Source organism: Narcine bancroftii, chromosome 13, assembly GCF_036971445.1.
Source record: "Narcine bancroftii isolate sNarBan1 chromosome 13, sNarBan1.hap1, whole genome shotgun sequence".
Classification (NCBI taxonomy): domain Eukaryota; kingdom Metazoa; phylum Chordata; class Chondrichthyes; order Torpediniformes; family Narcinidae; genus Narcine; species Narcine bancroftii.
The window spans coordinates 396,927-412,078 of record NC_091481.1 but is presented as its reverse complement, the minus strand read 5'-3'; the positions used below and the strand labels follow the sequence as shown (position 1 = coordinate 412,078).

General features: G+C 43.1%; 1 protein-coding gene across 3 annotated transcripts in view; it reads left to right on the top strand.

Moving 5' to 3' along the window:
- LOC138749001 (semaphorin-3E-like) overlaps positions 1 to 15,152 on the top strand; it is a 107,892-nt gene that overhangs the window by 39,793 nt on the left and 52,947 nt on the right. For all 3 annotated transcript variants that reach the window (XM_069910003.1, XM_069910002.1, XM_069910004.1), the window contains 3 exons: positions 195 to 355; positions 7,539 to 7,601; positions 9,789 to 9,908. In XM_069910003.1, the coding sequence (XP_069766104.1) occupies positions 195 to 355; positions 7,539 to 7,601; positions 9,789 to 9,908 (344 nt within the window). The remainder of the gene's footprint in view (positions 1 to 194; positions 356 to 7,538; positions 7,602 to 9,788; positions 9,909 to 15,152) is intronic.

Here is a 15,152-nt window from a genome sequence, read left to right as displayed (position 1 = left end):
CAGATGGCTAGTGTGAGCATTCAGCATTCTTACTGCACGTGGGAAGAAACTGTTCCTCAGCCTGGTGGTGCTGGCTCTAATCTTTCTGTACCTCTTTCCTGATGGGAGCAACTGAAATATACTATGTGAGGACAGTTCTCTTCAGTGGTTGGTTTCCTGATGGTATCCAGTCTCATTCTCTGCTTCTTTTCCAGAGCTGCAGGAACTGAACAGAACCAGAGTGTTCTATGGGTCCCAGGGGATGATAGAAATACAAACCATGCTGATGGATGAATACCGGGAGCAGCTGTTCCTTGGAGGCAGAGACCTGCTCTGTTCACTCAAGCTGGACCACATCACGGAGGATTACCGAGAGGTGCGCTGACTCTCTTATACATGGGAGAAGAGACTCTGCAAATACCCTCTTTAATGGTTTTACTGAGATATTGACTTCATTTTTAAATCCCTTCAAGCAGTTTTGACATTTGCAAAAACAGACTGGCATTCAAATTGCCAAGTAGGTCAATAATTGGTCTTGTAAATTTGGGGTTAGATGTGGTCAATATATTGTGGATGTCAACATTTGACTGTACCTTGGTAGGACTACACTCCCCCACACATTTTATGCTGATGCATCATACATTCCAGAAACCTCAACACAAAGCAGCTCTAGAAACTGTTGTATACCTGCCTGGTTCCAGGCATGGAGTGATCCCACTAGATGAGTTTGTAACCTTCATCTGATCATTTGGATTGGCTGCTCTCAAAGGATTCCCAGCTGGATGAAGACCATCCTTCTCTACCCCTTGTGGGAATATGGTCACTCTACAACAGGAGCCCATCCTGTAACTAACTCTACAGGAAGGGCCATGAATGTGTGACAAGGTCACACTGCCCACACAGTCACGTATGTCTAATCTCTTCATAGATGGTGTTTCTGTCTCCGCTGGCTGATCGCAGCCTGGCTGATTCATTCCCATCTGCTGTTTGACTCATCTTGATTGAGGTGAAGGATCTCCCCTGTGGGATGGGGCTTGGCTTGGTGATAGGAAGGTGGTGGTGGGTGGAATCCTGTGACCACTGATGTACCTCAGGAATCAGTGATTCAACTCTTGTCCTTTGAGATATAAATAGTGTGGATGGCATGTTGTAGACAGTGAGGAGGGTTGGCAGAGTTTAGAACAGGACATAAGTCAAGTGCAGAGTTGGGCAGAAGATTGGCAATTTGAAGAGTCAAATACAGGACACATATCATGAATAGCTGGGTGCTTAGGAATGTTGATAAACAGGAGGGCCTTGGGGGTCTGTCCATAGTTCTCTGAAAGTAGCAGTACAGGTAGAGAAAATGGTGAGGGTGACGTGTAGGAGGACTTGGTTATGAGGAGAGATTAGATGAGCTGGGAGAATGAAGCAGCTGGAGGAGTGACCTGATGGAGGCATATAAAATTATAGATAGGGTAGATGGTCAAAACTTTCTCCCATGATATCGCATCAAAATCAATAAAATACAGGTTTAAGGTGAGAGGAAGAAGTTTGAAAGGGGAAATGTTTTTCACACAGAAAATGTCTGGAACTCACTGCCAGAGGAGGTGGTGGAATCAGATACAGTCTGTGAGACATTTATACAAGGACAAAAAGGCAAGACTTAGAAGGATTTGGACCTAATAGGCATTTGGGAGGAGTCATTTGTCAGCATGGATGTGATGGGCAGAAGGGCCTGTTTCTGTGGGATGCCACTCTGTGACTCAATATGTTCAATATGGAAGACCAGGTCCAATATTGTGGAGACAGCATTTCAACAATTGTTCATGCTTGGTTTATTGGTATCGTGAACTTATCATTTCCCATTAGAGACTTCAGCTGTTGACATGGTGATAGTAAGCAGTATGAAGGGAAATGATGTGGTGTCTGTGATGAACAGCTCCCATGATGCCTGAAAAGTCCTTGTGTGATTGTAAGGGTTGAAATGTCTTCATCCACAGTCTCCACAAGTCCGCAGTCACTGCGGTGTGAGCTGGACAATGTCTCCACCCTCCACCCCCCACCCTCACCCCCACTACCACCTCTGCAATACTTGACTGAACCTGCAGGAGGGAATTTCACCCGCACTATGAATCCCATAGTAGCTCGACCTTGTTTAAATCTCGCTGCAAAAATAATGGGTCAAACTCTATTAAACTCAACACACCATGTTGTGCCTTCTCCATTCAAACCTCCCTCTCCTGGTCAACATCACCTCACATCATCCCATTCACTGCCTTGCGTGTGTGACCACCATGCTGTCCCTGCTCTCACCTATCCACCCCACACAGCCACTTTGGACTCCTGAGCATTGCCTCCGGCAAGTCACCAGTGGCAACTGGCCCTGTGCAAAACACACCTGGGCGTGAGATCACAACACGAAATGCCCAGGAGCAGAATGAGAAATACTCAGATGGTTCAAGGAGAGCGACTTCATCAGGGAAGTAGTTGAATAAAATCAAAAGCCCATGCACAGGAAGAAATGGGGGCTGCGAGGAAGGAAGACGATATCTTCACTGACAGAATCCCTGATATAGAAGAGTTTGGCAAAGTAGGGTTAGGGTTAGGGAAGTAGTTTAATAAAATCAAAAGCCCATGCACAGGAAGAAATGGGCTGCGAGGAAGGAAGACGATATCTTCACTGACAGAATACCTGATATAGAAGAGTTTGGCAAAATCTGTGGCATTGTCAGGGTTAACCTCGTTGCACACAAGCTCTCCTCCACCAAATAAGACGTTGAAAGGTGTGAGTAGTAATTTTGCATTTGACATGAGAATTGTTGATGGTCTGATATCCCAGATTACAGAATGGTATAGATGAGCAAAGTTGGGTGGGGAAGATCCAATGTACTCCTGAGAAGTTGGGGTGATATATTTTGCGAGGTCTAATGAGGATAGAAAATGGTAATGTCTTCAAGAGCTTTAAGAATCAAAGGGGCCTTGATGTATATCGGATCTCTAAAGGTGGCAGTAGAGGAAGCGTACAGAATGCTTGCCTTCACTACAGAGGACATGGAGAGGTTAGTGCAGTTCTGGTCATCACATGATAGCCCCTTTTCCACTGGCACCCTGTCTCAGGAATTAACTGGAAACTTACTATGACAGGTCCAGTGCAAAAGGAACATTGTTCAAATACCAGCATCAAGTGACATAATTTCACACTGAGGATTAACTGCCTCGACCCCTACTCATATCCCCGGCATTTGCTGACACCAGCGAGCTGATAAAACCAGTGGAAAAGGGACAGCAGAAAGTCACCTGTTTCCAGTTGAAGGTGGAACACTCTGATCCCCAGGGATGAGTGTATTCAGTGGAAAAGCAATTAGTGTCCCAGTTGAGGGTGGCCCAGAGGAAATTGCACAAAGGGCTGGGATGTCAGTGGAAAAGGGGCTTATGGGAACGATATGATTACAATGGAAACGGTGCTTGGGATGTCACCAGGATGTCACCTGGGGTGGAATGTTTCATCATTAGGAGAGATTAGACAGGCTGGCTTTGTGCTCCTTGGAGCAGAGAAGGCTGAGTGTGGGATGTGAAAGGATTCCAATCAATATTGATTGATGGAGCAACATTACTGGTTAATGGTTATTGTGTTAGATAGAGTTTTGTGAAATAGTGACCATTATAGAATTTTACAATCCATTTTAGAATGAAAAACCGAGTATAAAACTAAAGTCTTGTACACGTACAAAGGCAATTACAGAGTTATGAAGAGCTTAGATTAAAAAGCAGCAGAAGATATTGATTGAAATATTTCATAATTCATAGAAATGTCTGTTCCATTGGGAAATGTACACTCAACAGAGACATGATCTTCTCTGGAAGGTTAAAATTGTGATGAATGTCAATTGCTCTGAGAATTTTAGAAACCAGCAAAGGATGTCTACAAAACAGATCAAGGAAGAGAAAACAGAATTTGAGAAAAACCAGGCAAGAAATATCACAGCAAATGATCAGCATTTCTCCAAGTACCTTTTGGAGAGCGGCTAAGATAGATGTTGAGAAGCTGAGGTAGGTCGGGTAATTGGTCAGGGTGAACAGGAACAGAGAGGCCGAACAAATAATTTCTATTAGATTTCACAGTTGAAGATACACAAGGCAGAATGAAAGGAAGTTCAAGGGAAAGAAGAACAGGAAGAAGTTGAATAATATCCGACATACAATGGCCCAAACCAACGATGACACTTCCCTGCATCAACTTCAGACAGATGCTGAGTTGCAACCTTCTCCCAAAATTCCCTGCATTCTGGAGAGATGTCAGTGGATTAGGAAGCAATGAAATATTCAAGGCAGGAGGGAAGCAGAAAACAGTTAGCCAAGTATTGTCTGTCTATAAAACACCAGCAATGGGGCATTTAGAAAGGCTGAGGTCATTCGGCCAAGTTAGTGTGCTTATGTACTGATCAAACTGATTCACATACCATGTGCATGTAGGGATGAACAAAGGGGACTGTGGCTTGAATGGATTTGGATTAGTGAAAAGTCGCTGAAGGGTTGCGAGTGGAAATGTGGACTGTTAATTTCCTCCCCCCCCCCCCCCCCCTCCCCAACTGATGCTAAGGAGTTTGTACATTCTCAGTGTGACTGTGTGGGTTTTCCTGGGGGCTCCGGTTTCCACTCACCCTTTGGAATGCAACAAAGGTTGTAAGTTAATTGGGTGGCACAGGCTCATGGGCCAAAAGGGCCTGTTACCATACTGTATGTCTGCATTTAAATAAACATAAAATTATTTTCTGCTCCAAGTTCACAAGATTTGGGAGAAGAAGTAGGCCAATCAGCCCATCGAGTCTGGCCTGTTAAAAATAATTCCAGTATCTGCAGTCTCTCACGCCTCCAGGAGACAGGGAAGGACTAATTACTGACGCAGGTCAATGCTGGAGACTTGATTTATCAGCGGACAGTGAAAGGAGTTGGCTAATAATGTGGAAACAATGTTGGGGATATGAGTTATGAAGGGGCCACAGTTTACAAAGGGACTGTTGACCACAGGTTGAATGTGAGGTGAAATGATACCACATCCTGAACTCCACTGGTTCCTCTGTCTGATCAGGACAGACCCCATCCTGTCCCAGCACAACCATTATCTTGACACCAAGACCCATGCAAAGCCCAGAAAACTGACCTGGTCAAAGGAGCTTGACCCTCAAGCTGATTAAAATAAAGTCGCAAGGTTCTGGTCATTTATACACAGATCAGACACTTCATTGAACTGAATCCAACAGAGGATGTTCAGCAACCAAACACTAAGACTATTTGACTGCAGAGAGAACACAGCTGGTTCTGTGTGAAACATGAAAGTCTGCAGATGCTGTGATTGTCATAAAAATGCACAGAAATGTGAGAGGAACTCGGCCAGTCTTTCGGCGTCCAGAGGAGACAAAGATATGTTGCTGATGTTTTGGGCCTCAGTCCTTCTTCAAGGAATGAGCAGGTGGTTCTGCAATAACATTCAGACTAATCCAGACAGCGTGATAGACAGGCTGTGTTTATTAATGACAGGACGTGCTTCTAGAACATTTTCAATGAGGGCCTTGTGGGGCCACAGCACATTTAAGGAGGGGCCATGGATTGAAATCATAAAACATCTTTTATGTCGTCAGTAGGAGAGAAGTATGGAAGAAACCAACTAAACTTGACTGTCTCACAGGGAAGGGGGCCCATAAACTTTGAGCAGAGACCTTGCTGGGGGCCATAGCCACAAAAAGGTTGAGAATGGCTGTCCTAGAACTTGGACATGGAACAATGCAGCATAGAACAGACCATTCAGCTTACGATGTTGTGCTGACCAATATAAATTTATTCCCACATCAATTCTACTCTTAGCCCCGTTGTTCTGATATCCACATGCCTATCAAAGGATCGTTTAAATGTCCCTATTCTACCAAGCTCTACCACCTATCTTCTACTCTCTTTAGTCAATTCTCATCCTTCCTTACTCCAAATAGAAACATCCCAGCTCATTCAACCTTGCTTCATATGACAAGTTTCTCCACTCCAGGCAACATCCTGGTAAATCTCCTCTGTGCCTTCTCCAAAGCTACAACATCATTCTGAAAGTGAGGTGAGTAGAACTGAGCACCATACTCTGAGTATGATCAATACCCAAGAGCCTCGTGGAGCTGTACATTTCCTCATGTCCTTGTGCTGTTCGTCCCTCATGTTTCAGAAGGGACCAGATCCCATTTGGAGGAGATGGGATAGCTGATCTCAATCTGATCTTTTGAAGCTAAACTAAATGCTAAATGATTTGAAAATTCTGTTAAAAATGCCACTTAGAATTGAAATAAACATTTGCCAATGTACATTAGGTATTTTCTTAATTGTACGATAAGCTGGAAATTTGTATATGAGCATTTTGGTCATCTCCAGATGGTTCATTTAAGAGTTCAACCAATGGTACCTGCAAGTGTAATGGAAACAAAGCTCTGGGGAAGCAAAGATTAAGTCAATGGTGAGGAACATTACTGAAGGTTCTTTCTGGAATTGTACTTGTTCTTTTGACCTTAAAATATCCAAGACTCTGTAGAGGCCTTGATATGTAATCAGCAGATCTGGTTCCAAAGCCATGTGACACCACATAGTTACAGACCTTGTTTCTGATGTCATCCACAAACTACCCTGTATAGGCAAGACAGAAACAGCTGAAAGATAGCAATGAGAATTCCCCAGAAAAACCCAAAGGATCCCACCTCACTCAACAGCTTTGATTGCATTTTCACCAAATCCAGTAAAATCTCTGTGATCTGGAATTCAATAGGCAAAAAAATTGTGGAAAATAAATGGGTAAAAAAAATACACAAGTTTAAAATTGACATTCCTCACCATTAGTTCTCCATTCGTGCAACACTCAGTCTCAAGCAAATGGAAAACTCACTTATCCGGCAACTACCAATCCCCACAGGTGCCAGGTACCAGGGGTTTTACTTTACTTTGGAAGGCTGAGTAGAATTTAAAAAGTTAAAAGAGAATGCAGGTCACAATTAAACTCTTCAATAAATTCAACAGAAAGGCTTGAGGGTTAATTTCTCCTCCCTTTTATTCATGAATTCAACATGCTGAGCTGAGAATTGGAACCCCCATCTTCATACTGTGTGTTGAGGAAAGCAGCCTTACCCTGACTGGAGGGCAGTCAGCGCACCTTGTGGGACCTTGCATCAATTCCTGTACCCCACTCATTCTACCCTCCAGACTCTTCCCCTGACCCTTGAATATTAACCCTTTCCAGCTGCCACTTCCCTCCCCCGACACACACACCCCAGTCACCTGTTGACAACGCTTCCTCCCATGTGAAATGGATACAGTCTAGGAGGGCTCCAGTTTCATTACCTGGAGTTCTCATCAGTCCGCGCTGGAACTGCATCTCCTGGCTCAGATGGCCATGTCCAGACTGTGTTTCAGCTCTAATCCTCAATAAGAAAATAATGTTGACTTTGTGCTAACTGTGCATACTGTGTATGGCTTGATTAGCTGGGTTTCTCCGAAAACAAACTTTTTCACAGTTCTTCACATGTGACAGTAAACTTGAACTATTGTTTCAGATTTACTGGCCAAGCACAGAGAGCCAGACAGAGAGCTGTCAGCTGAAGGGCAGAGATTCTATGGTGAGTATCCATTTCTGACATCACATTGAGAAGTTGTATTTTGTTCAGAATTTCTGTCAAAATGTGGCCACATTCTCCAAATATCGAAAAGGATGGCACCAGTTAAAATTGGCGAGGTGGCTACTGAATTAAAAGCACTGTAGTTGGGAGTAGGTTGGTTTTCTTTGGGAATATACGACCTTTCCACTCAGTTTTAAATCTCAAGCCAGGTTGAAACTTTGCACCGATGTCTATCAAACAGTGTCATCTATGTTCATCACAGATGACCAGGATGAAGAGGATGTTCCCAGATTACTGATAAAGGAAATGACACAGAACATCTCACTGCCATAAAGATTTAGATTTATTGCTGTAAGCCAGTGAATAAAATTGACATTTCTACATCTGGATATGATCATTTCCAATCCTTAGTGAACCACTTGATACTCTGGGCACAACAGAACACAATTCCTCCTAATTGCTTAAGAGCAAGAGAACAAAGTGTAAGAACCTTCTGTGAAATTCATCAATATCACCAGTCTCCGACAATCTCCATTTTCCTTCACTATTCTGTGTCCCTTAATTCCCTTAATATCTAGAAATATTTCTATCTCTTTTTTCTATCTCCACAGCTAACCAGGGTTGGGAACTCCAAAGATCTACCAGCTTGGGTGTTGAGAAATGGTTCCTCCCTCAGTCATGTATGGTTAAACTCTTGTCCTGAGAGTCTAGCCTCTGGTCCTCAAATCCTCCTCCAGGGAACATTATCCATTGCCTATACATCCAGCTGTCTGATCCCTGTCTGAACTTTGAAGGCCCTCTCATTCAATTAAACATGAGAAGATACAGATCTAGTCTACTCATTCTTTCCTCATTTCAGGTTTCAGATTCAGATTTCTTGTCAGAGTACAGACGTAAAATCGCATACAAACCTGAGATTCTTTTTCTTGCAGGTGAGGCAGAATTATCACTTATTGCTAGTGCAAAATATAAACTGTCAGCCTGTGTAACCAATTATATTTGTATCATGTTTATTGTATTTCTCATAGCTTTTCTCATCGTTATTGAATGAAGATCTACCGGGACCAATGCCTGAAGAGGGCGCACAAAATCTGTGAACCGGTGCGGACTCGAAAGGCCAACCTGGCCTGTTTCCGCTCCTTAAATGGTTATATGGTTAACGTACACATGTAAACAAATAAACAACTGTGCAATAGGGAGAGGAGAAAAATAACAATCAACAAACGAGTCCCTGATTGAGTTTGTCATTGAGGAGTCTGAGGGTGGAGGGGAAGCAGTTGTTCCTGAACCTGGTGGGGCGAGTCTTGTGGCACCGATACCTCTTTCCTGATGGCAGCAGCGAGAACTGAGCATGTGCTGGATGGGGTGGATCCTTGATGATTCCTGCTGCTCTCCAATGGCAGCGCTCCCTGTAGATGTTTTCGATAGTGGGGAAGGTCTTGCCTGTGATGTCCTGGGCTGTGGACAAGTCAGCGCCTCTACTTCCTCAGATGTCTGTGGAGGTTTAGTATAACATCAGAAACCCTGGCAGATGTGTGGTGGAAAGTGTGCTGATCGGCTGCATCATGGTCTGGTATGGGGACATCAATACCTCTGATCGTAAAGTCCTGCAAAAGCTAGTGGACATAGCCCAGGAGGTCACAGGTTGTCACCCTCCCCACCATCGAGAACATCTACAGGGAATGCTGCTGTCGGAGAACAGCAGCAATCTTCACAGATCCACACCACCCAGCACACACTCTGTTCTCACTGCTGCCATCAGGAAAGTGGTATTGGTGCCATAAGACTCACACCACCAGGTTCAGGAACAGTTGCAACCCCTCTACCATCAGACTCCTCAACGAAAAACTCAATCAGGGACTCATTTAAGACCTTGGACTTGTGCACTTTTTGTATTTTTTCTTCTTCTCTGTATTGCACAGTTGTTTACATTTGTTTATTTGTTTACATGTAGACATTGTGTACAATTTTATTTTGCACTACCAATAGTGGTAATTCTGCCTGGCCTGCAGGGAAAAAGAATCTCAGGGTATTCTGACAATAAATCAGAAATCTGAAGTACCACCTAGAAACCATTCATGTCATGTTGTAAACAAATCTTTTGTGTCCAAATGTTTAGTTTTCTCACTGTCAATGCTGTTTCATTTTGATGTACCTTGACATTAGCATCCTGTTTTCCTCCCCCAGTCTGAATGTGCAAACTTTGTCCGTGTTCTACATTCTTTCAACCGCTCCCACCTGCTGGCCTGTGGAACTGGAGCCTTCGATCCTGTCTGTTCTTTCATTCGAGTGGGACGTTGGACAAAGGTAAGTCAAGCCCAAGTCATGCGTTGAGCTGTGCTGAGGGTGCTATGTCAGCATTGATACTTACACTGTCCCTTCCATGAATGATGTCGTCAAAGGCTGAGGGATGTTTGCTGGAGGCAGTTAGTGCAGAGGAACTTAGTCTATCTGAATTTGCTTGTGAGATTTTGTTTGGATTTACAGAGGTACATTTATTCAAGAATCAGAATTTATTGTCACGAACATGTCACAAAATTCATTGTTTTGTGGCAGCGTCACAGGTACAAGTAATACTATAAATTAAATTTTTTTAAATAGTGCCAAGGAAGAGAAAGGGTGGTCATGTCTGGGGTTCTCTGTCCATTCAGGAATCTGATGTTGGTGGGGAAGATCTGTCCTTGTGCTGCCGAGTGCTCAACTCCAGGCTTCGGTCCCTCCTTCCTGATGGTGGCAGAGTGAAATGGACGTGACCTGGGTAGTCGGGGTCCTTGAGGATAGAAGCTGCTTTGTTAAATTTACATTTTTAAAACTGAGTCAAACAGCATAGTAACGGGCCGTTACAGCCCGTGACCCTGTGCCATCCAGTAACACCAATTGACCTATAACCCCAGTATGTTAGGGTGGGAGGAAACTGGAGCACCCAGAGGAAACCCACAGACAAAGAGAGAACTTATAAACTCCTTACAGACCGTGCTGGATTCAAACCCCCGTCGCTGGCACTGTAACGGTGTTAAGCTAACCACTGCATGAACTGCGTTGTCCCAAGACACCGCCTCTTGTAAATGTTCTCAGTGGAGTGAAGACTGATGCCCATGATGGCACTGGGTGAGTTCACAACCTTCTGTAGCCTTTTTCTATCTTGTTTATTGGCCACTCCATACCAGACGGGAATGCAACTGGTCAGATGCTCTTCTCAGTACACCTACAGAATTTGTTTTAAAAATTTTATTTGTTAAAACCATGATACATATATTAAAAAAAATAACCAATTAATAGACAAAATGAGGGAAAAACCATTCATGGCATATTTAATACAAACTAACCCCCTACAACCGCCCACTCCCCCCCCCACCCAACCCCACTCTCCACTAATCTATCCTCCACAAGAAAGAAAGGAAGAGAAAAGAGGAGATTAACCATAATAACCAAATTCCTCAGTTAATTACCATGGATTAGAGAAACCCCACCACTGTGCAGCCAGGGGGTTAAAAAACTCAAACCCATATAATCCAAATACAGGCTCCAAGTTTTATGATAGAAAAAAGAATGATCATGTAGATCATATGTTATTCAATGGAATGCAGGACCCAATTCTATCTGCCATCTCTGTCTACTCAAGTCGGTCTCATTTTTCCAAGTAATTGTTAAACATTTTCTAGCTACAGCTAATGCTAATCTCAAAAATGCAATTTGAAATCTATTTAATCTTAATTCATACTTTATAGAAATTTGCAAGGGTCTTATTGTGACACCAAATCTCCTCAAACTCTCAACAGAAATAAATAATGCCAAACCAACAGGCACATCCTAACAACAGGAAGAAATGCCAGTGATGAGTTTATTGTCCTAAACATTGTACACATGCACCAAAAAGTTTACTTGCTACAGCCAAACAGGTTCTCATGAAGAAAAACTAATTGTTAACTAACTGAATTAAATTAAAAGAGACAACAAATGCATTAGGGAGATAATAATAAGTAAACCTGGAGCCAAAGAAGTCACTTGAAATAGTGCTGACAGTTGGCTCAGTTGCTGTCCGTGGTCAGTGTGACAAGGGGAGGTTTCAACATATAGAATCAGCAGGGAAAGGGTTGAAATTGCATTGATGGTGAGGGGTCATGGGAGTTTAAAACTGCGCAAGACCATTCAGAATTTCACAGGAATTAAATCATATTTGTACCATAGAATCTCACTGCATAAGCTTTAGCTGTAGATGTTGGAGCCAAGTTGGAAGAAACTGTCAGTGTCCTGAAGCGATGGATTATTGGTCAGATTGTACTGAGAGTATTGTGTGCACTCTTGATCACCATTCTGAAGAAAGGCCTGTGGTTCAACTAGAAAAGGGTGAAAGCATGCTCAATTTTAACATTGAAGGAGAATTTGGACAGGGACATGGGTATGGAGGGCTATGAACTGGGTGAAGGTCAGTGGGACTAGGCAGAAAAAAACTGATTCAGCACAGACTAGAAAGGCCAAAGGGCCCTCTTTCTATGCTGTAGTTATTCTAAAGAGTTCAGAAAAGATTCACAAGAATGTTGCCAGAATTAGGGCCTTGAATTTTAAGGAGGGGCTGGATTGAACCATAGAACATTACAGCACAGAAAACGGCCCTTTGGATTTTGCCTAGTCCCACTGACCTCACCCAGTCCATAGCCCTTCATACCCCTCACATCTGTGTAAATGTACATTTTTCTTAAATGTTAAAATTGAGCCCACATTCACCACTTCAGCTGGCAGCTCGTTCCACACTCCCACCCCTCTCTGTATGAGGAAGTTCCACCCCTCATGTTCCCCCTAAACTTTTACCCTTTCACCCTTAACCCATGTCCTCTGGTTTGTACTCACCTACCTTCAGTAGCAAATAAAACACATAGAAATGCTGGAGGAACTCGGTCAATCTCACAGTATCCATAGGAGGTAAAAATATATTACCGACGTTTTGGGCTTGAGCCCTTCTTCAAAAAAAGTGGCAAAAGCCTACTTGAATTTATTCAATCTATCCCCATCATAATTATGTTTACTGCTGTCAAATTGCCCCTCATTCTTCTATGTTCCAGGGGGAAAAGTCTTAATCTGATGAACCTTTACCTGGAATTTAGTTCCTAAAGTCTCAGCAACATTTTTGTGGGCTTCCTCTGTGGTTTCCAATGTTATTGATATTTTCCATGTAGTTATAGATGACTAAACCTGCTCGCAATTCTCCAAATTTATTTATTCAGGCATCTTCCTGATTTTTGACACTCCTGAGGGCTCAGGGCCTCAGGTCCTTTTGCTTGTCATGGATGCTACATGACCTGCTGACTTTCAGATAAACGCTGAAGCAGGCCATTTAGCCCAATGAGTCAATGCTGACCATCAAACTCTCACTTATACTAATTCCATTTTTATATTCTCGCCACATTTCATCAACCGCCCCAGATTCGACCACTCACCAACACACAGGGCAACTTACAGTGGCTGATTAAGAATATAGAAAAGTACTCCACAGGAACAGGCCCTTTGGTCAACGTGTGTAACAAACATGGTGCCCAAACCAAGACTCTGCCTGCTTGCACAGAATCGCTCCATTCCTCCATATGTTCGTGTACTATCTTATTGGCCTGGACATCTTTGGAATGTGGGAGGAAACCTGTGCTCCTGAGGAAACCCATGTCATCACAGGGAGAGTCTACAGAGGGGATACAGGCTCTTTGGCCCAACTTGTCCATGCTGACCACACTAATTCCATTTGGCGGCATGCATCTTGCTTCCCTCTTACCCTTTCCTACCCATGTATCTGCCAAATGTTACAATTGTCCCCACCTCTGCCTCTTCCTCTGGCCCCTTGTTCTACTGATCCATCTCCCAATGTGTGAAGGATAGGCCCTTCATTTCCCCTTTAAATAATTTCTGTCTCAAATCGATGCTCTCTGGTTTTAGATTTCTCTACCCAGGTGAAAACAAAACCTAAGACTATTTACTTTATCAATGAGATTCATGGTTTTATAAACCTCTGCAAGGTCCCCCGTTAACTTCCAAAACTCTTGGGAGAAAGATCCCAGCCTATCATGTAATTGTGAGGTTGTACATTACATTGTTGAGGTCAGATTTGGGGTATTGCATGCAGTTTTGTTCACCTAGTGACAGAAAAGATATTAATAAGATTGAAAGAGTGCACAGAAGTTTGACAAGAATGTTGCTGGGTCTTAAGAAACTAAATTACAGGGAAAGTTAACTTTATAACTTTATTTAAGGGCAACATTAGACTGACTGTCAAGCAGAGAGTGGTGAGAGACATGTCAGTGTGGCAGTGGAGTGTGGAATTGAAATGCTTGACCACTGAGAGGTTCCCGCTATTGCAGCAGAGAAAGGTACTTGACAAAGTCATCTCCCAGTCTGCATCCAGTCACTCAGCTGGGATGGCCACTTTTATCTTGTCTGTGAAATTCCCCAACTCCCAGCCTTGTTCTTCAGTAGGAGCCCTGTGTACGCACAGAGATGAAAAGTTAGAATGAGTAAGAATTGCTGCATCAATCAGAGTAAATATGATAATATTTCACCCATCATTTTATAGAGAATCATCAGTTAATCTGGGAGATTAACTACTGTTCTTTGCAATGAGTTATGACTCAAGTCTGTTGATTAGATCAGCTGTGAGTTCAAAATATTTTGAATCTATGTCAATTTGCCAGAATTTCTTTGAATTATTCCAGTCTGCTCTACATATCACAGGCTGCAATAAATCAAAGTATTCAGGCAAGTTGAACAGATCCATGTTCAGTGACCCAATGGATTCATTATGGAGCCTCAGCTACTGGATCAGTGTGAACCCACTGCAGGATACATCTGCAAGTGAACACCACGAATACAAGAAATAGGAGGAGCGGGAGTTGGCCATCCAGCCTGTCGAGTCTGCTCTGCCATTCAGTGAGATCATGGCTGATCTAATGAGTGGCCCTTGATTTCACTTCAGTTGGAGCAGGAAAGACGAAAGCTTTCTTATGAGAAGAAAATGTATTTATTTTAAAACAACCCATTGAAGGGCAGTGGTAGGGCAGGTCCCATTGAGAGTGAGCCATGACAACAGCTGACACAATGTTCTGGGCATGAGATCTGTCACTGATTCTGGACATTTTCCAGGTCCTGAGCAATGGGATCCAATGCATTCGGTATCTGAGCCTCAGATTCACAGACCTCAGAGCAGCCCCTTTCATTTGAAGGAGTCCTCGATGGAAACATGCTGAGAGACTCCAGAATTTTCTGGTTTCCAGCAACGGAAGTCTTCTGATTTTTATTTACAAATGAAATATTTTCTATTTACTCTGGGTGAATGTTTGGAAGATTGGAGTTCTTAAATGTAAATAATTTATTTTTAACATTTTGCAAGGAATCAGTATTTTTTAAACTCTCTCCAAAGTTTACCAGTGATAATGGAAGCCTCTTTTCACCTGAGGTTTCAGTATCTGGTGAGAGGCAGCTGAATCCTGGCCTCCCTCATAACAGAAGACACGACGATATCTAGGGTACTGGAGGATGCACACTCCTGCAGAACATGAGGGCAGCCCAGAG